General features: G+C 41.2%; 1 protein-coding gene across 1 annotated transcript in view; it reads left to right on the top strand.

Annotated features, from left to right (window-relative positions):
- The first annotated feature begins 2937 nt into the window (after nt 1–2937).
- LOC136863775 (uncharacterized) overlaps nt 2938–22205 on the top strand; it is a 212789-nt gene continuing 193521 nt past the window's right edge. The window contains exons 1-2 of the mRNA XM_067140128.2: nt 2938–2960; nt 3272–3398. Coding sequence (XP_066996229.2) covers nt 2938–2960; nt 3272–3398 — 150 coding nt within the window. The remainder of the gene's footprint in view (nt 2961–3271; nt 3399–22205) is intronic.

Here is a 22205-nt window from a genome sequence, read left to right as displayed (position 1 = left end):
TTCGGATAACCTGGCCAATGGCAATTGACACGAGATAACCTGGCAATGATAATGAGAATTTCCATACTCAAGTCCACTCCTAGCTATTCTTAAATGTAAAAAATAACACTCAAAGTTTATTTAATTCCATTAATTTAAGCGGTTGCATTCACGATTGTTAAATTACTAATATAACCTTCCACGACGTAGCATATCAGAATAATGTCGGAGGATATAATTCACCTCAGCCATTACTACAAATCATTCAAGAAAGGAAGGAATATGACCTAAAAGATGTGAACATCAACTACTAAAGCAATTGGGTAATTCGAAAGGGTTAAACAGTGAAATAATGGCCAAAATCAACTCTACTAAACCTACTTTACACTACCAGATTATTCTAATTAGGAGGATCGTAACATTTAAGTTAAAAGTTTGAAAGTACAAGACTCCCAATCTAATTGAAAATTTTTATGTGAAATTTATACTCATTTTGTAGTGGTTTCCAATTAGAATGACTTCGTGGTGCATGTGGTTTTAACGGTGAGCTCCATCTTGAGATCAGGGCACTGCACCCATTTATTCTATAGGCTACTTACATATTAAGAGTAAGAAGACTCAGTCATGCATATCCTCACTCATACCCCTGTATACACACTCTTCAGAGCTCATAATCATTCATTACCACTCACACACCCGCACGTATACACATTCGCCCACATTCAACTGTACTTGAACACATCATTCTTGAAAATCTAATTTGTACAAACGATATACATCACGTGTGGATTTCTATTTACCTGTACAGTACATATAGACTACATTGGCATACTGAAGGGCATCCGGTCGTAAAACTGAACCAAATCTACATCTAGTGCCTACCCCTACAAAATGGAAAAGTCAGGAGGAAGAAGAAGAAGAATACTGCAATGGAAAATATAGGATATACACGAACACAATAAATGGGGAAAATTATTATTACTGCATTTTTCTGCAGGATCGAAGTGTAATTTAACGAAAAGAATATCTTGAATGGACGTACACACAACGCTCAAGAGAGAGGACTACTTTAAACTTAGAGATTTTGAGTGTTGGTCGAGTGGAGTTTTTACGTAATAGAGATCGGCAGTAAGACATGAACGTCCATCGTTCGCTGTCTGCCAAGCGCATCACAGCAAAAATCTTGGGCATGATTTTCCAGATTTACATTCCTTATGTCGTTCAGTGCAGTACATAGAGGTGGTAACATGTGGGTGATGATAATTTGAGTGATAAGATGTTCTTGTAAAAGGTCCGAGACCCATTGTCATTTGTGTTCTATGACAAATTATTATAGGCCTATTGTTTAAAATTGTCTTCTTTTCCTAGGTGTTGTGCAGCCCGCTGGTTCAAGGAATTTATTTTAGTTGAGACTTAAAAATGAAATTACTGAAATAAGTAGCGAAAAATGTAGGAGCTGCCTATTCCAGATGGTAAAGGCATGTTCCGTTTACTTGAACGAACGTGAGTGGGTTCTATTCCTAATCAAGAAGACGAAACATGTAAGAAACAAAATGTCCGCTTCAGGAAAGACATATCGCCCCGAGCCTACACCGAAAATGAATACCAGGTTAGAGCTAACCGCTCTATCCCTCTTAGTGCCGAGGTTACGGATGGTGAAAGCATTCATCTTCAAATCCATATGGTCCATGATTTATTTTAGCCAAACATTTAGGAAGATGAGGTGTATTCAATAACTGACGGTTGTTGATGATGACGATTATTATTATTATTATTATTATTATTATTATTATTATTATTATTATTATTATTATTATTATTATTATTATTATTATTATTATTATTAAACTGCCTTTCCTCGAACTTAGCCTTACACCCTTTTCTTTACATTCCCGCCAGAGGTTTTTCAACCTTATGGTTGGTTTCTGGAACGTGAGCTATCGATCCTATAGCGGTATCGAATGGTTGTTTTGCGTTGCACGATTATAAAATAGTTGTATCGTTCGACAAAGCGCTCCAGGTCCACTTTAACGAATGTGATTTGAAAGACTTGAAAACATTTTTTGTTGTGCGACAAAGAATGACGCTCCTTCGAAAAAAATTGCAATTCTGTTGGTAGATCTTACCACACCCCTACCTGAAAGTTTAAAAAAGTGGCGAGACACGATAGCCAAGTGTCACTCTTACTGACTTTTGACCCAGACGGTCTCAGTTCGAGATTTGGCCAATGCATGTGGGTTTTTTGAAAGGCAATATCACGTCCCTGTGGTCTGTATAGAACGTATAATTGGAGATCACGTGACTATGATCACGATGCCAACAGTCACGCAAAAGCTATAAGCATTCTATGCTTTTCTCCAACTTGAAAGTACGCTAATAGGGATGAGACAGACTAGTCTCTTACCTAATAAATACGGCTTAAATATGTACAGAAGAAAGAGGTGTGCACTGGGATACTGGTCAAGCCACTCAACCTCCAATTCGTATGTCGTAGGTCGAATCCCAGAGATTGCATGTGGGGATTTTCAACAGAACCTGTAGCGGTTTATCACTGCTCTTATTACATCTCTCTTTTTTCTACTAGTACATACTAATACAGTTTTTAATTTTCTTATGGTTTTCTGTTATCATTACTGTTATGATCCCATTGTCGCCATAAGATCTATCCCTGTCGGGGCGACATAAAGACTCCGATAAAGAACCCATATCGCCAAACATCCCTGAATTTTCCGTAAATTTCTGTAAGAATATTCATTATATAAAGCACAAGGCTTGCCTTTATTCGTCTCGATTATCTCAAAAACCCTTCAGGAGGGAGGTTGTGTGGAGCAGACCCTTTGCTGCATGGACAATGGGAAAAACTGATAGGCTGCTGATAATTTCACAGTGGTCGCAAATGGGACACGAACTGGTCTTTCTTCATATTCTTGTTTTCCATTTTAATGAGAGTGATCGCAAATGGGACACAACCTATGGAACAAGTAAGAATTTTATATTTTTAAGCGAAAAATTTTAAATCTTTCAAGATATGAAAATGTTACCAACATATTATGAAATATGAAATGTATTTTTGCCCTATTTGAATTACACACGCCCCAAATTTAGAAAGAAATATTGTTCTCACAACGCTAACAGTCATGATTCATAACATGAAATTTCGTATTGTGCTTGTCATTAGTTATAATATTTGTTGTGGTGTATCCTTATTTTTAAACATTTCGTATTTGAGGACATACAACAAAATTTTACTATATTTATGAAATCTGAGCGTCAATTGTCTTACTTGTTGCAGATTTCTCTGGCGCAAGCTACGAGAGCGAGCCTCGGAAGGCTACGAGGGTGTGCTTCAGCGGGAGGAGAGTTCTGATCCTTTGGCGGTGAAGTCACTCACGGCCAGCGGCAACCTTCTCACAGATGAGGTAAAGTCCGCTTGAATACCAACTAGTTACCACACAGATACGCTGCACCAAATTAATTAGAATTACACTACATTCAGAAACATATCTTACAAGAAAAATTAGAGATCATTCAACTGTGCACCCCGTGAGATTAATAAAGCATGCAATCATCAAAACAAATACTTGACAAATCCCGAGGTGGCTACATTTCTACTCTTGTTCCGTCAATTTTTAAAGCAGAGCAACTCGACTGACATATTTAAGAGATTTTGTTATAATGCACGCCATTTTTCTTCAGTTTCGACTCAGGGAATTCTTCAGTCTGTCGAATCCAATAAAGAAAACATTTACGTATTAACAGATTATACCTTAATAACTTATGATTAGTTAAAAACAGAATGATATGCTTCGTTCTTAAGAGAACACCATCAGGTTATATCAGATTACACGTTTCATTATTTTTTACGAAACTGAAGTTACGAAAAAACTAGCCAGCTGGCCTCACGTCACTGACAGAGCATTGTACCACCTTGCACTCTTTGGTGGACTAGCAAATAAGAGGAGAAGCCCTGCTGGAGCACTTCATTAAGATATGTTCTAACTTTCAATTATTAGAAGGGTATAAACAGAAATTAATGTTTTTATATTTATTAATAATATTCAATTCATAATATGTTAAAAAAATTTAAACTGTGATTTTATTGAATCTCGTTATATTCCTTCAAGAACGAAATATTTCATTCGTATTTCAATGAATGATACCTTTTTCGGGCATAATCTGTTAATAAATGTTTTCTTTTTTCAAGCATTTCTAAATTTATGTTAGATTGCATTACTTTCGGCAGACTAAAGAACTTTAATGTTATAAATATTGGAGAGAAGTCCATTATAACTCGCATTTGAGTGTAATCCTTACACTTCTGCCTGGGAAAATTATATTTACCACTTGCGTTTAATTAATATAATACAGTATATACATTTAGTGGCAGCTGCGCCGAAAGTGCCATTGCAAACCCTCAAGCAATATCATTTTATTTATCAGACTATCTATTGTAAAGCTACGAGGTTGTAGACAAACCGCTGCCTAACTCAGGAAGGTCAGTTCTGAACACAATTCAAGTAGGGAAATTCCATAAAAACCTTCATTCTTCACCTAGTATTTACAAATTTACACGCATTTTGAATTATTAAAAGTCCTTTGTTATTTAGGTAGAATATAATAAACAAGTCTTAACAACGCAATTCCTTTGTTCTTATCTATCAGAAGGATTAACAAATCATCTCCATCCAACCAACCAGGCCTATATACTTTACGGTTCGTTCACTTGTGTTGTGTTTGAATGGCCAGTCGTACAGATTTCACAAAGCATTTTCATACTGGCTTCCACTTCGATACATTTGTCCGCACGCTTATAAACCGAGAATGTCTGTGCAAAACTGTAGAGGAATTCACAACACACTGTGTCAGTTTAAGAAACGATTAATTCTTTCTAATTCCTACATACACTCTCCGATCAAAAGTATCCTGACACCACTACGTAATACGGAATTGAACCGTAGATGTCACGGACGTTGGCCACACCGGGATGCGGTAACTATTGTGTTGTCATTAGAGAAGTGGTAACAGCAGACTAGGTCGGTCAGGAAAGGTGACTTCGAACGTGGACTAGTCATTGGATGTCACCTGAGTAACAAATCCATCAGAGATATTTCAATCCTTCTAAATCTGCCCAAGTCGACTCTTGTCGATGTGATTGTGAAGTAGAAACGCGAAGGAACAGCCACAGCTAAACCAAGACCAGGCAGACCTCATTTAATGACGGACAGGGTGATTGCAAAAAAAAATCACAAGAAATCGGCGGAAGGACTCACTCATGAACTCAAAAGTACCTCCTGCAGTCCAGTCAGCACAATGCTTGTGCATTGGGAGTTAAAAAGAATGGGGTACATTGGTCGAGCTGCTGCTCATAAGCCCAACATTTCTATAGTCAATACAAAGCGACGCTTGAGGTGGTGTAAAGAGTGACGCCACTGAATAATGGATGACTGTTATGAAAATTTGGTTATGTTTATTTGCTCTTGGCCTCAAAAATAGTGGACACCCGCAGGATATCAATGTTTTACTTGGACTCTGTGGTGTGTGATGCCTGATGGGACAGTGGAGATAAAGGAGTGATGTATAATGGCGGTAGTCATGTGTATGTATGTTTGTGTCGTGTGCAATAAATAGTATTTCCTATCATTGTGGTTAATACTAGTTCGGTGAATTAGTCCCTTAACGAAACAATGTGCTGACCCCGACGTGATAATAACGCGTAAAGTAAGAAACGTTGCGATAGAATACGGTACGTAAGATTTCTTTTGTCAGTGAAAAATACCGGCACACGACTATGGAAAGGTTATTAAAACAACGTAAACCAATTCGAGCGTCGTTTACAAAGGTGTATAACGAAACGACTAATGGGAAGTTGAACTAGTGAAGTGGTTGAGCTGGAATCGGCACAGAAGATGCTGATGAAATTGGAGAGGTTAAGTGCTGACCTTTCCCCACTAGATGAAAAAATATTAGAACTATCATTGGAACAAGAGGACGATGTTTATAACCATGAGTACGAGGCAATTGAAACATATAGAGACAATTTGGACGAAGTTAAGTTAAAGATGACGAATTTATGTACTGAAAATATAGAAATATAGAATCACGGATGGGATATTTCATCTACAGCTAAAAAGAATTTAAAACTACCTAAGTTGGAACTAGCGAAGTTTGAGGGGGGGGGGGGGGAATAAAGGATTGGCTCGGATTCTCGAGCATGTTTAAAAGAATCCATGACGATTGTGATATAGAATCTGAAGATAAATTTCAGTATCTGATTCAGTGCACCAAACCTGACAGTCGAGCCAGAGAACTGGTAAATAGCTTCCCTGCCACTGCCGAAAACTATCCAAAGGTTATAGAGTGTATGAAGGAACGGTTTGTACGTGAAGATATTTTGACTGAGTATTACGTTAGGGAGCTTATTGGGTTAGTCATACAGAATGTGTCCCACAAGAAAGATAAATCAGGGATAGCCGCCTTGTATGATACATTAGAGAGCAAGTTAAGAGCTTTAGAATCCATAGGTGTAACCAGGGTTAATATGGGTCAATGTTGTTCCCCCTTCTGGAATCGTGCTTACCTGAAGATGTTTTAAGGGTATGGCTCAGAAATCGATCATCATGGAATGAAGATTTTATCAGTCCACATAAAGATAAACTGGAGACCCTTCTTAATTTCCTCCAAACGTGAAGTAGAGGGAGAAGAAAGGATTACCTGTGCGCAGGCAGGTTTCGGTTTAGCCGATAGGAAAAAACAAGAGAAGGGAAGACGAAAAATTTCTAAAGACACATCGCTACCAACTGCGAGTTCATTGTTCTCTGAAAAATTTGATAGCAAGAAGCGAAAGTGTGTGTTTTGCAGTAAACTACATGAGAGTAAGGAATGTCATCTTGCTCAACAAAAGAGCTTGGAAGAAAAGCATAACAAGCTAGCCAAAGAAAACTGTTGTTTTGCATGTCTAAAGTTAGGGCACAGAGCCAAGGATTGCAAGGCACACATTCGATGCCCCTTGTGCACTAACTCTCATGTTGTTATTATGTGCCATAAACTAAATGTGAAAGGGGCTGAAGAGAAACTTGTACCTAAAACTCGGGAAGGTGGGGAAAACCAGAGCAATATCACCATGAACATTCAGAGTGCCACAAAAGAGGTGTTTCTTCAAACATTGTGTATCAAGCTGACACATAAGGAGAAACAGAAGAAGGTCCGAGCATTGATAGACAGTGAATCCCTCACTGTTCATTCAATCTGCCTCGATAGCTGACTTATGGAACTTGGGTACCATAGGCATATGTGATCCAGTGGAAAACAAATCAAGAGAAGAAATGGAAGAAGCCGCACGTAACTACTTTCAAAATACAGTAAAATTTAATGGCGATGGCCGATATGAAGGTGCGTTACCCTGTCTGGAGAGCCGTCAGTATCTACGGAACAACAAGGAGATAGCGGAAAAGAGATTGATCTATGTTTCGAACAGGCTGATCAAGGAAGGAAAGATTGAGGAATTCGGTAAGGTGTTTCAGGAGTGGATAAATGAGGACATCATTGAAGAGATTCCAGAGGAAGGAAACAAAGATCGATGTTATTATTTACCATACCGAGGAATATTTAAAGACAACTCTACCACTAAGGTGAGACCAGGTTTTGATGGTTCCTGCAAGTCAAAGGATACGCCTTCATTGAATGAGTGCCTCGAGAAAGGAACTAATTTGCTACTACAAATCCCTACACTTCTTTTGATGTTTCGGAAGAATAGGATAGGGGTGATTTCGGATATTAGAAAGGCTTTTCTTCAGATATATGTCCAAGAAACTGACCGTGATTGGTTACGCTTCTCATGGTGGAAGGATTCAGAGAGAAGAGAATTAAAGGCATTTCGTCACTGCCGAGTAGTATTTGGACTGAACTGCAGCCTATTTCTGCAAGAAGCAGTATTAGATCTACACTTAAAACACAGTACAGACTACCGAGAGACAGCTGAAAAGTTGAGAAACTTCTTTTATGATGGTAATTGTATCGCTTCTGTGGACAATGAGGAAGAATTGTGTATGTTTATGGAATAATCTACTGTATTGTTGGGCAGAGCGCGGTTCGATCTTTGTAACTGGGAGTACACATGGCTAAATTCTTCTGAAAGAGATTCATCCACTTCTGAAGTAACTTAAGTGCTAGGTCTTCGATGGAATAAAGCGAGAGATGTTCTTTCTTGTGAACAAACTGACATATCGAAGATTGGGGAGAGGATCACTAGAATAAATGTACTGGCTGCTGTCCAGAGCATCTTTGACCCCATAGGTTTCACCTGTCCTGTCCCTCTCGTACCCAAGTTGCTGTTACAGGAAAGTTGGCGGAAGAAAATGAGCTGGAATGAAGAAATGGAGGACGAAATGAGGAAAAAGTTTGAAAATTGGCTTGAAGAACTGAACGTATTGTCTGAAAATAAATTTCCTAGACAAATAGCACCTTGTGAAACACAGGAATCTTGGAGCCTTCACAAATTTTGCGATGCGAGCGGCGTAGCATATGCCGCAGTTGTATTCGTTCGATCACAAGATGGTCAAAACTCAAATGTAAGACTCTTACAGGCAAAATGCCGTGTAACACCTCCGAAGGAAACTACCATTTATTGGTTGGAACTCTTAGCTTGTTCAATTGGAGCTCGTCTTGCTTCTTCTGTGAAGGCAAGTTTAGGAACTGGAGATCTTGGACGGATTCGACAACAGCGCTCTGCTGGATCAAGAGGAAAGGAGTATGGGGAACCTTCGGGGCCAACCGGGTGAAGGACATTAAACAGTTGTAGAGCCCTGATATTTGGAATCATGTGCGTGGAGTGAAAAATCCGGCTGACCTACCCTCCAGGGGCTGCTCCGCTGCCAAATTCCTGATGTCGAAATGGTTGGAGGGCCCTCAGTGGCTGAGATGCCCCAGTTCTGAGTGGCCTGTGAACGATGTCATGCCTGATGAAGAAAAGGTCAATGAAGAGAAAAAGAAAGGTATTTCTACTGTTTTAGTTTCGGCGAGGACAGAAGAAAAATGGTATCTTCAATATTTTTCGAAGTATACGACAGTTGTCAGGATGACAGCTTGGATTTTGCGATTCATCCACAACACAGCAGGAAAGACACACTTCCAAGGATCTTGAAGTGGAAAAATTGGAAATGGCTGAAAGGAGGCTACGGAAGATTGTGACGCAAGAGATGCTTGGAAAAAGGAGCAGATGTCCCTCAAATCTCTCAATGTGTTTGAAGATGAAAGTGGGTTACTTCGAGTCAAGACGAGGTTAATAAGGAGAGAGGATGAAGAATTATTCCTAACTCCCATTCTGATACCTGCAAATCATAAGCTAGTTCACATGATGATTATGGAGAAACATCTGGAATTATCTCATGCTGGAGTACAAGTTCTGCTCTCTACTTTGCGAGAACAGTTTTGGATCGTCATTGTTAGAAGAACCATAAGAAAGGTGATTTCTGGCTGTGTCAAGTGTAGAAGATACCAAGTGAAAGGAATTACCACAGAGGTCGCACCTTTGCCTGAGGATCGAATTCGAGATGCTTCTGTTTTTGAAATTGTAGGGGTGGATTTGGCTGGCCCATTACATCTCCAAGGGGTGAACAGGCGTGGATAGTGATATTCACGTGTGCTGTTTTCAGAGCTGTACACTTTGAGCTCATTAGGACTTTGTCTAATGCAGGGTTCCTTCAAACATTACGAAGATTCATTGCTCGGAGAGGGAGACCAAAAGTTATTTACACTGATAATGGAAGGAATTTTGTGGGAGCTAAAAATGCGTTCCGTGATCTTGACTGGACGAAAGTGACTGTAGAGGCTAGTTGTCTGAGCATCGCGTAGAAATTCAATCCTCCCACGGCTGCATGGTGGGGAGGCTTTTGGGAACGTATTGTTCAGATGTCAATGAAGTTCTTGCGATGAATCTTAGGTCGCTCCTCTTTGGATTACGAGGAACTGTTGACAGTACTATTGGACACTGAAGCAGTTATTACTTCCCGACCGTTGACTTACCTATCTGAAAACAGTGATGATTTACTAGCATTAACTCCAGCAATGTTTCTTCAGGATATTCCTAGTGTGAGAGTGCCTGATATTGATCACGTTGATCAGATAAGCCATGGAAAGAGATTCAGATATATGCAGCATCTGAGGACGGAATTACGCAAAAGATTCAGGATAGAGTTCTTAGGACAGCTTAAACCGGGGAAAGGTCAGGCGAGCCCTCATCGAGAGTTAAAGGTTGGGGAAGTAGTGATCCATGGAAGTGACGGAGCACGTAGAATGGACTGGCCTTTAGGAATAGTTGCTGTATATCCTGGGAAAGACAATGTCGTCAGGGTGGTCAAGGTGAAGACTGCTGGTGGCGAATTTGACCGGCCTGTGCAGAACATCTATCCACTGGAAGCAACTCCCATTACTGAGTGGCAGAATGTAGAGGAGGTTCAGGAGAAGAGCCCTGCTGTGTCTGACTCTAGCAGAACTGTTCCACGATTGGTTACTACAACATGTGGGAGGAAGATACGAATCCCCTCTCGTCTCAATTTGTAGATTTTTCTTTGCTTTCGTTTTGTTTGTAAATTTAGTGGTTTTAATCATAATATGATTGAAAGGTGGGAGGATGTTATGAAAATTTGGTTATATTTATTTGCTCTTGGCCTCAAAAATAGTGGACACCGGCAGGATATCAATGTTTTACTTGGACTCTGTGATGTGTGATGCCTGATGGGACAGTGGAGACAAAGGAGTGATGTATAATGGTGGTAGCCATGAGTATGTTTGTATCATGTGCAATAAATAGTATTTCCTATCTTTGTGGTTAATATTAGTTCGGTGAATTAGTCCCTTAACGAAACAGATGACTGTAAACGAGTGATTTTCAGTGATGAATTACGATTTACCCTGCGGCAATCCCATGGAAGGGTTTGGGTCTGGTGAATGCCTGGAGAACGTTACCTGCAGTCATGTGTAGTGCTAACAGTGAAGTACGGGTGAGGCGTTATGTTCTTCATGGTTAGAATGTAGTTCCCTTATTGCGCTTAAGAAAACTCTAAATGTGGAAAGATATGAACACATTTTAAAGCATTGTGTACTGTGTACAGTAGAGGACCATTTCGGAGACGGTGATTGTTTGCATCAGCATGACAATGCACCCTGTCATAAAGCTGCATCTGTGAGGCAATGGCTTGTGGACAACAACATTCCTGGAATGGGCGGGCCTGCCCAGAGTCCCAACCTGAACCCAATGGGGTACCTTTGGGAAGAGTTAGAACGCCGATTTCGCCCCAGACCCCATCATCCAACATCACTACCTTCTATAGTTTCGGCTCTTGAGTAAGAATGGACTCCCATCCCTCCACAGACATTCAGACACCTCATTAGAAATGTCCCCAGCATAGTTAAATCGTCATAAAGGCGGAGGGTGGACAACCCCATATTAATGTCCAATTATAGGGAACGTGCTACGGGTAAAGTCCAAGTCCAATTTCAGATAGGTGTCCAGATACTTTTAATCGCGAAGTGCCTGACTGACAATAAATTGTATAAACTCAAATATGACGGAAAGTTCAGCTGCAATAATACTTATTATATCAATTTTCGTCCCCTAGCGGTGATTTTACATGTTTCTGATTCTAGATAGATATTGATACTGTACCGTATCCTGTCCTAACTTCATCTCCTTCATCTTCTCCCGTGCTTCAACTTATATTTCTCGCATCTCACTCTCTATTTTCTCTTCCGTCTTCTGTTGAGTGCTAGCTATGCGGTAGCTTACATCGCTCGACATGGTATTTTTTTTGCTACTTGCTTTACGACACAGATAGGTCTTATGGCGACGATGGGACAGGAAGGGCTAGGAGTGGAAAGGAAGCGGCCGTGGCCTTAATTCAGGTACAGCCCCAGCATTTGCCTGGTGTGAAAATGGGAAACCAAGGAAAAACATTTTCAGGGCTGCCGACAGTGGGGTTCGAACCTACTATCTCCCGAATACTGGATTCTGGCCGCACTTAAGCGACTGCAGCTATCGAGCTCGGTGATAAATATGAATTAATCCAAGCCTAGATATTATACACATTGATAAATGTTATGAATATCTGGTCATTATACGTTTGTGTTCACGAGCCTAGACACAGTCAGTTCTAATATTCGTAGTAGAGCTGGGAATCGAATCTGAACCAACAAGGAAAATTACCGTGCTAAATCTTAGTTCACAGTGGCGTTAACATTTAACTGTAGAACCGTTACCTGACCATAAATCGACACTTGTGCACCTGTTTCATCCGCCGCTGTCGAGATAACGACATGTCTCATTCTCCGCTTGCACAGTATAACTGATAGAAAAAATGTACATGTGTTATCTGTGGCACAACTGAAGTTCGTAATTTGTCGTTGCTTTGAAATACAACGGCCAGTCTTTCGGAGCCACTGTATGAATATATTGACAGGAGACTCAGTGGCGAGTCTGATTCAGATGACAATTCAATTGTTTTGGTACGAGTGAAGACCTAACTTAAGTAGGCTTAGCTGACATAAACCTAAATTTTGACACTAATTGTGATTTTACATAGGTATTTTACGGTAAATTATGATAAAACACATAACCTAATCTCATCATTTCAGGTTAGAATTTTGTTTCAAGTTACGCTAAGGTGAATAGAACTTCACTACTGTAGGTTACAAAGAGCAAATCTACTAGCCCTGCTATTTTACCACTGTTTCGTGGAAAATAAATAAGTGTTGGCGGCATACACTGAAAATCTGCATTAAGCCTTAAATGCACAACTTATATCTTTTGTAAAACCTGTGTTTCGTTCCAAACGTAATACATAATCTTCAGAAAGATATATTTTTAAGTATTTGTCCATTCTGAGTTAAAATCAGGATGATTTTTGGATATTTTGCATATATGAATAGTTTTATTCAGAAAAAACATAAGAGTAACATTGCAGTAATTCCAAAAACTTCTTACAAGGATATTGTTATCATAAACATACCGACTACTTTGTTAGGAGTTCTGTGTCATATTTAAGACAGGTTTTGTCTTTTTGTTTAATAAAAAGAGAGTTCTAAATCACTCCTTTACATTTGCAAAAACCCTTGACTCATGTTGTTTCTGAAATAAACACATGGTTCAACTAAAACTTTATGAGTTTTAAAATGTTTTGGAATAAATATAACATAGAAAACCTACAAATTAGTAACTTAGATTAAAAATACAGTGCATACGAAACTAACATATTACACTCTAAAAATTGATTGTTCCAGTCCCAGGAAAGATGCTGAAAATTAAGTTACTTACTCACCGCTCAGTTGTTTAATATTTCGTCATATAGTGTTGTAGTTCCTTCTTCTTGAGGGTTATTCTTCATTAGCTAGAGAACATCATCTAGTATTTTCTCTTTTCTCCTCTTCAGGTAGGTAAAATGAATTGATCAATAATTCTTATATGGAACATATGCCACTGTAAGCCAGCTATAATAGGTACACCTCATTACTTACAACGTGGTTGAAATGTTCATACTGGCTGATTTTGAATTGGGAGTCGTCTTGCTGATGCTCGAGAGATATCACAGTTTCCTTATAATATCTTCGCCACCAGCACTTAAAGTTTATTATATCAGAATAATCGTTGATCAGCACGTCAAGTAAGTTTTTACTAGAGCAGCAGATCGATTAAAATTTTGATCGGTTAACCGAATGCCTTTAATCGGTCAATCGGTCGATTAATCGAATTTTAATCGAGTTCATACAATATCCTTGAAAGCGTTATTTAAACTTAATTGTAGAGTGTGGGCTGCACACCGAAAATTGTCGTACTTTGCTTTCTCAGCTCCTAGAACGATATTCTTGCATTGTCAGTGGAAACAGTGACAACTTTGTCTTGCAACTCCCATTCACGAACTACATCTTCAAACCCTTCTGTGCAGTTAGCGGCGTTGTGGTTTTCTCTGTGGTGTTTAACTTGTAATGTTGAATGATGATACTACACATTTGAATCAATCCAGTGAGCTGTGACCCCCAGGTAGCTATGGTTAGCAGTAGTATGAGCTGTGACAGAAACAATGGGAGCATCGTCAGCATTTTCCCACGAGGTCATTGACCCCGGCCAAAGTCAACGACTCCATGACGTCATGACCACGTGACCGTGACGTAATGACAACGTACTATTGTTTGTGAACAAAGCCACCTGTTTTTGACAGCTGTCATGGTGACGGATCCTATCCTCACTTTTTCGGACAAGTGAGCATTGTTAACCTCGCTGCTGCCATCTTAACAGACCCTAACCTCACTCCTGCCAACTTAACTACGTGGAGCGCGGAATTTAAAATCCACGTACGTTTGACAGCTGTCAACTTGACAGGTCCAAACGACGTGGGCGCGGATTTTGAACAAGTCAACGTTGCTAACCTCAATGCTACAATCTTCACAGCACCTAACCTCACTGTTGCCACCTTAAGCACGTAGGGGCGCGGAATTTAAAATCCACGTGCTTTTGACAGCTGCCATCTTGACAGGACCTCACCACCTGGGCGCGGAATTTCAAATCCACGTGCTTTTTGACAGTTGCCATCTTGACAGCTACCGCCTTGACAGGTCCCAACCACGTGGGCGCGGAATTTAAACAAGTGAACGTAGCTAACCTCACTGCTTTACGGCATGTTACCATTCCCGACGTGATTTTACATAAGTGGGCATGCCTAACCGCACAGTCGCTATCTTTGAGGGGTCTAACCTCAGTTTTACGGGCAGATGCCCCTTCCCGACGTACCTTGAAGGAGATAACCTCTCTCCTCCTCAACAGGCTGCCCTTCTCGAAGTGCTGCAGAATTTTTGAAAGATTGAACGGGACATAGCCAGGGGGGCCTAACTTTAGTTTTAAAGCCAGCTGCCCTTCTCGACATCGTCCCTTCTCGACACCATTTTGGAGAGAGGATTCTAGTTTTAAATCAAGATGCCCTTCTCGACATAGTTCTTTCCCAACACCGTTTTGGAGAGAGGATTATAGATTTAAAGCAAGATGCCCTTCTCGACATAGTCCCTTCGTGACACTATTTTTGGAGAAAGGATTATAGTTTTAAAGCAAGCTGCCCTTCTCGATATTAGAAATTATAATTTTGTTAATAATACAATTAAAGAGCTAACTCACAACGATCTCCTAGTCTAGTTTACAAAGAATAACGGATAAGAGTATTATTCAAATATTTATCGTTAATATTACCTTTTACCAGATATACTTACGTTATGGTATTAATCTAGAAAGCATGGTGTAGGTTTGTCCTCTTGTTCTTTTTTACCTCCTAATATGATGTGACGCATACATTTTACTTATCCCTTTTTTACCCTTTTCGACTGATAAAAAGAGAGGAGGGAGCAGTAGGAGGAGGTGGAAAACGAAGATGCGGTAAAGAGAATGTAATACATTTTTACCCTCTTCAATTTTTTTTATGTATTCATATTTTTCCTTTTCTATTGCAATCAGCACACACGCAAAAATATAGAATTGAATGTAGGACAAGCAAATGCTGTATGTATGTTCCATCCGACAAGACAAAACATGTTAACCATCTGTACAGGTTTAATACTGTTACAGAGGACATAGAACATACTGTTGTTATCTAACAGTAAAGAATGGGATTCGAACTCTGTTCCATTTCTATTCAGCATTAAAAAAACCTCTAATACATGCATTATGGGATTCTAACACGAATCGCTTTATTTAAAACAAGCTATACATGAAAACAAATGCACTTCTTTCATTTATATATGCAATCAGCACACACGCAAAAATATGGAAATGAATGAAGGACAAGCAAATGCTCTATGTCTCCATCTTACAAGTCAAAACACGATGACCATCTTTACAGGTCAATCATGTTACAGAAGACATAGAACATACTGTTGTTATCTTACAGTAAAGATATGAATAGAGAGAAAACATTTCCTATTGTGTTCTGAACAGAAACTTTCCTTGATTATAACGCAAACACAATAGTTACCGTAACAGAATAAAAAATCGTGGGATTCGAACTCTGTTCCCTTTCTATTTGTACCCCTGCGTAGGTTTACAAACATACCCACAGGGGAAGGAATGAAGGAAAAAGCGCACGGGCCTGGGCCTGTTTCAAACTAACATTCCTTTTAGCGAATAACCACATTTATTTTCAATACAAATCCCCTTAGTGGGTTTTCCTTTAAACTTGTTAATACGTACAATATCGTTTAAATCTCAAGACAGCCTCAGGCTGTGAACTAAGTACATAAATACTGGGCATTGAGCCAGAACATTAAAAACAAAATTCAACCATTCAAACTGCCCTCCGTTCAAAAGCACTCAGTACATACAATAGTAGAGACTCTATTATCCTTAACCAATGACGATGGAGGTGGCAGCTAATTTTCAAGGTGCCTGCCCATATACAATAACATTAAAAGGCACTGGGTTACACTCATGTCGTAGGACTGAATATTTCGGAATCCCAATAGTGGGATCCTCCCTTCGTTCTACTCCGCGCTAGTACATCAGTTTTATCTAGTAGAAGAGCTTACCTCCACACCGAGGACAAGACAGGGTTCTAAACCCAAAATGAATAGCCGCCGCAACTCAACGCACCGAGAACATCTGCCGCTGCTGGCTATCAGGCAAGTCAAGTCCCTCACCTCCGTCCGTAGCTCGACAAGCGAGCGGCGGACCGGAGGGAGGGGAGGAAGGCCAGCCCAATTGGCTGGAAGAGGCGGGAGGCATGTTGCCATAGTAGCGCGGCGGCAGGACGAAGGGAGAAAATCAACGCCGAAAGAAGGTGCTAGTTAGTGACTTTTTAAATCATAACCCGTAAAAGGCCGTACACAGCTAATAATAATAATTGTTACGGAGTTGTCCGTGGTAGGTAGAGGTGAAAAATGGTGCTGAGGGGAACAGGTCTCAAAATGCGAAATTAAAATTAAGATAAAATTTAACAAGGTTATATTTTCTTTTCAAGATCAATTTAAAAGGTAAACTCGTGTCCTCATCCTGAGGTAGTGCAGCTCTTTTCAGGCACACCCCCAATGGAGGTGAGCTGCATGTACCATTTCTACCACACACCAGCCCTCCTGCCATTCTTAAATTTCTGGCAGTACCGGGAATCGAACCCGGGCCCCCGAGGACGGCAGCTAATCACACTAACCGTTACGCTACAGAGGCGGACTTCAAGATCAATAAATAACTATTATAACAGGTACTCAGTAGCCTAGCAACAATTCGAGAATGTACAATTACAGTGTTACAGGATTTGGGCTCCGAGAGCCAGACACATAATTCTTGAGCAATAAGCCCAACTTTAGCCAGATACCAGGTTTGACAAAGGGGCAGAAACTCCAATCATGGTCAGGAGCTCTTGCTCCCTATTACTCAGTAAAGCCTGCTCGAGGCACACAGAAATCAAAATTTTAAGAAAGAGCAACCCGCTCTTAAATTTCAAGCCTATCAAAGGCCACACCAAACTCCACTTTCAAGTTGACCTCGAAACACAAACAACACAGGGGTAAAAATACCCAACCTACTGAGGCCTATTCAGTGAAGAAACAGGACAATTACATGGCCTCCAAAATACCAACTTGAGAGGAGGCGAAAATGCACTCCTAATATACTTTACTAAAACCTACTTGGCACTAGGCCGCTAATGCAAGGGCTAATCACATACTAAAGAGGTGACTTATATAAGAAAACGATTTACATTACATTAGAAGGTAAGAAACGGTTGTGAAAATAAGTTCACCTCAAAGCAATATGAGTGGGAGCTCGAGAGGGTTAAGCACTCTCTATCCCAATTTGTAGTTTAAAAAGATAGAATTGATACCAAGTGTCTTTACATTTTAGAGGAAAGTTACATGGTAAAAGGCTTCGGACCTGCCCCGAGAGTTAAACTGCTGAGCTAGCAAGAAAAGAAGTTATTAAAAGGCCATTACCTGGTGGTTGAACTGCTGCCCGAAGAAAGAGACGCTTCCCGCCCCCTGCTACATAATTTACACAATGATAGATGTTAGTGAAGTGGCCCGGAGACCCGAAAATCAGCAGTTTATATACCCTCGTGGAAAGTTCGAGGCGTTTCGTGAATGATAACACCCGCCCACAAGCATTTTATTGGATAATGGCAAAAACTACTACACTAGACGAAGAAGAAACACCTTATTGGTGGAAAATTAATTACAGAAATTCCTTATTGGTCAAATTCAAAACTGGCGGAAAGAAAGGGTTAATATTGCCAACTTAAACAATGACTGAAAGAAATTTAAGAAGGAACAAACTTATGAACCCAAAATTTCTCCAAAAACACAGTTCTTTCACTTCGCACTAGGGTGCATAATTGTAGTCCTTCAGTAGTGCCATCTAGAAGATAATGTTCACACTTCTTACTACAGGCAAAACAAAAATACATCGAAAACGACACAGTTCAGAAAACTTCAAAATTTACAAGTAGGGACATCTTCTGAGAAACTTGAGAATTAACACTGTAGTTAAAGTTCAGGCTTCCTCCGGTAGAGGAGTTTCAACTGGCGCAATGTTTGAATTAGCGGAGCGGAGGTGTACCGCCCGGTACAATAATAATAAATAATAAATGGAAAAAACAAACGTTAATGTTAAAGGCGCAACCAGGCAGCCAACAAAGCCCAAAGGGGGCAAAGGAATTGCCTAAAACATACGGCACAGATCTACCCTCCCAAGACCCTTACCAGGGGAGGGGGTGTAGTTTGGGAATCCCTTCTCAAGAAGGGGCATCTTTTTTCTTTTTATTTAAGAAACATGCAAGAGTTTTACAGAAATACACATCTTGATATACAATTTTCATCATTTGTTTTCGACGAGTTCTTCCTTGTAGAGACGAGAGATGAAATATGAAGAAATATGTCTTCCCGCGATGACACGATGACAAATGACAGAGCTGATGAGTCCCAAAACACACAATTGGACCAGACTGGCCAGCATTGGCAACAGGTCCGCAAGATGGTAAGGCCTAGGAGTAGGCGGCCCAGCACATCACCCAACAATGGTGATGGTTGAGAAGGTTCCAACCCCGTAAGTTAGGGCGAGGTGACACATGCTGCAGTTTGCAAGATTTTGCCGCTGACACACGGCCTCAGGAGAGTAAGATGCCCAGGGGCCAGCTCCAGCGGGGGGCCCTCCCTCGAAGCTTGGGGGCACAGGCGACGATCTTCCCGACACTGCAAACACAAATCAGAAAGCCAGCGGCACGTCGAAGCAAGTAGATAGTCAGGTGATGAGGCGGAACGTTAGTCGAGGCGCCGTGGCGGCACAACCAACGGTGTGGAGGTCAGGAAAAGGAACTCCAGGTGGATTTACAAACATGCTCAGATAAAACAACAATTAAGAAGGCAAAATTACCAAGATAATTAAATTACCCATTAAGAATAGGAAAACCCACCGAGGTGGAAGAAAATCAAAAGTAATAAACAAAGGAAACATGAAAAGCGCGAAGGCCAACTCTCAAGCGGGCTTAACCTGAGACAGGTGCACTCTCAAAACTCTCTCGGTCTCCGGGTCACTGACCAGCAAGGTGACGGCGGTGAGGAAATCGAGAATAGTACAGGGGCCTCTGAAACGTGGACCTAATTTCCCAGATGGCACAAAGTTTTTAATAAACACCTTGTCACCGACAACCAAATCGGTAGGTCGGCGGCCTTGATCCTAGCGGGCACGCTTCTGCTCGTACGACACCTTAAGGTTATGTTTCGCCTTCTTCCAAATTTCCCTAATGTTAGGAGGATCAATCTTCTCGGGAAGCAACTTATTAATATTCCATAAGTTGGAAATAGGAGAATTTGGCACGAAAGAAAACATCAGGGAAATTGGAGAAAATTTGTGAGCTTCATGGACAGCTGAGTTGAAGGCGAAGGCGAGCCAAGGAAGGGAGGTATCCCATCTCGACACATCCTGATGGTGGAAAGCAATGAGGGCCGAACGAAGGTTGCGATTGACCCTTTCAGCATACGAAGGCTGAGGGTAATACGGGGAAGTCGTGACATGGGAAATCGAAAGATTGAAACAAAATCTTCTAAACAAATTGGAAGTAAATGCCCTAGCATTGTCGGACACCAAAAATTGACACGGCCCAAAGGATGAAAAGATGGACTTAAGGCATCTAATAGTAGTTTCAGCGGTAGCAAGTATGGTGGGAAAAACCAAGAAAAACGGGTAAACCCGTCCACACAAACCAAAATAAACCTATTCCCATCGCCCTTTGACCGGGGAGGGGTCCCACGTAATCAATATACAGTACATCCGCTCCATGGGGCGAGTAGCTTGGTGGGACGACAAGAGACCCATTCTCGAGTTCACAGTAGGCTTGCTAAGGCCACAGACCTTACAGGCCTTACCCATCTCGCGAACTTCCCCATCTAGGCCTTTCCAGATGAAGTTCTCCCGAATCTTCTCCCTAGTTTTGAACACTCCTAGATGACCACTTAAAGGAGTTTCGTGATAATATTTAAAAATCACCGGAACCAGGACCGAGGGGATAACCACTTTCATTTTCTTATCGGCCTGGGAAGGGCAGCAGAGAACATTGTTTCTCAGGACGTAGGGGGCAATATTCTGCCCGGATTTAAGATCCTGAATAATAGGGCCCAACACCGGATCCTCACCCTGAATTTTAGCAATCTGGTGGAACAGCAAGGGGGTATCCAATAGGATACCACCAGAAAGAGGTAACGAGAGCACGGGTTTCGACCCTGTTGAATCAGAAGAACCAACGTAGTGGTCAGAGAACATTCGACTTAAGGAATCGACGACGACATTTTCCGTCCCTCGGATATGGTGGACATCGAACTGGAAAGCGGAAATGCGAATAGCCCATCTGGCTAAGCGACCGGTCCTTCTGGGCTTACCAAGGACCCAGCTAAGCGCCTGATTATCGGTTTCGAGCAGAAACTTAACATGCTCCAAATACATCCTAAACTTCTCTAGGGCGAACAAAACCGCTAAACCTTCAAGCTCATAAACCGAATACTTCGACTCGAGCGGGGATAGCGTCCTAGAGGCGTACGCGATGGGGCGCCTACCCAATTCCGAATCCTGTAACAAAACCGCCGCGACAGCGGACGAGGAGGCGTCGGTTTGAACTACAAAGGTTTTACTAAAATCTGGCATAGCCAGCACCGGGGCATTAGCTATAGCCATTTTCAAGTCCTCAAAGGCTGCCTGCTGCGAAGACCCCCATTCAAACTTAACCCCCTTACGACGAAGCGAGTTAAGCGGGGCAGCACGATTAGCGAAGTTTGGGATGAACTTGCGAAAGAAATTTATCATCCCCACAAACCGAGCGACGCCTTTAACATCCATCGGGGGCCGGAACTGGTGAATAGCCTGGGTGCGGGATTGGTCAACCGAGACCCCGCTAGGGGAAACGATATGACCAAGAAAGGACATCTGAGGCCTAGCTAAAGAGACCTTAGAGAGCTTAACCGTCAACCCGGCTTGACGCAACCGTGTCAAGACTTCCTTGAGATGCTGAAGATGATCTGCAAAGGTTTCTGAGTACACGACTACATCATCCAAATAATGGTACAAAAAGCTGAATTTGATGTCCGAAAACAAGTCAACACGGCAGCCCCCGTAGAAATGCCAAAAGGCACCCGGCAAAATTCGTATAGGTTCCAGTCAGTCGCGAATGCAGTTAAGTGACGAGATTCTTCGGCCAAGGGAATTTGATAGTAAGCTTGGTTCAAATCCAAGACAGTAAAATACTTGGCGCGTTTGAACCACGAAAAACACGAGTGCAGATCAGGGAGAGGAACCGATTGCAATACTATCTTCTTATTTAACACCCTGTAGTCAAGAACCGGGCGAAAGCCACCTTGCGGTTTGGGAACAAGAAAAATGGGAGAGGAGTATGACGAAGTAGAAGGACGTATGATACCGTCATCCAGCATTTTGTTAATAATTTGCTTCAACGCCTCCATTTTGGGAGGCGAAAGGCGATAAGGAGGAATCCTCACAGGGACGGAATCAGTGACTTCGATCTTATACTCGAGTATGTTAGTAACACCCAATTTTCCTGTAAAAACAACAGGAAACGCACTACATATCTCCCTAATGCACTGCGCCTTATCCTCCGACAAATGGCTAAGGTCGGAGACCATTTCGTTTTGAGGGGGCGCGACACATGAAGCTAAAACAAAATTACGCAAAGACAAACTTAGTTTTTCCCGTTCAGCAAACTTAA

The sequence above is a fragment of the Anabrus simplex genome, chromosome 2 (genome assembly GCF_040414725.1).
Source record: "Anabrus simplex isolate iqAnaSimp1 chromosome 2, ASM4041472v1, whole genome shotgun sequence".
Lineage (NCBI taxonomy): Eukaryota > Metazoa > Arthropoda > Insecta > Orthoptera > Tettigoniidae > Anabrus > Anabrus simplex.
The sequence above is the reverse complement of the archived record's forward strand: the minus strand, read 5'-3'. Positions and strand labels throughout refer to the sequence as shown.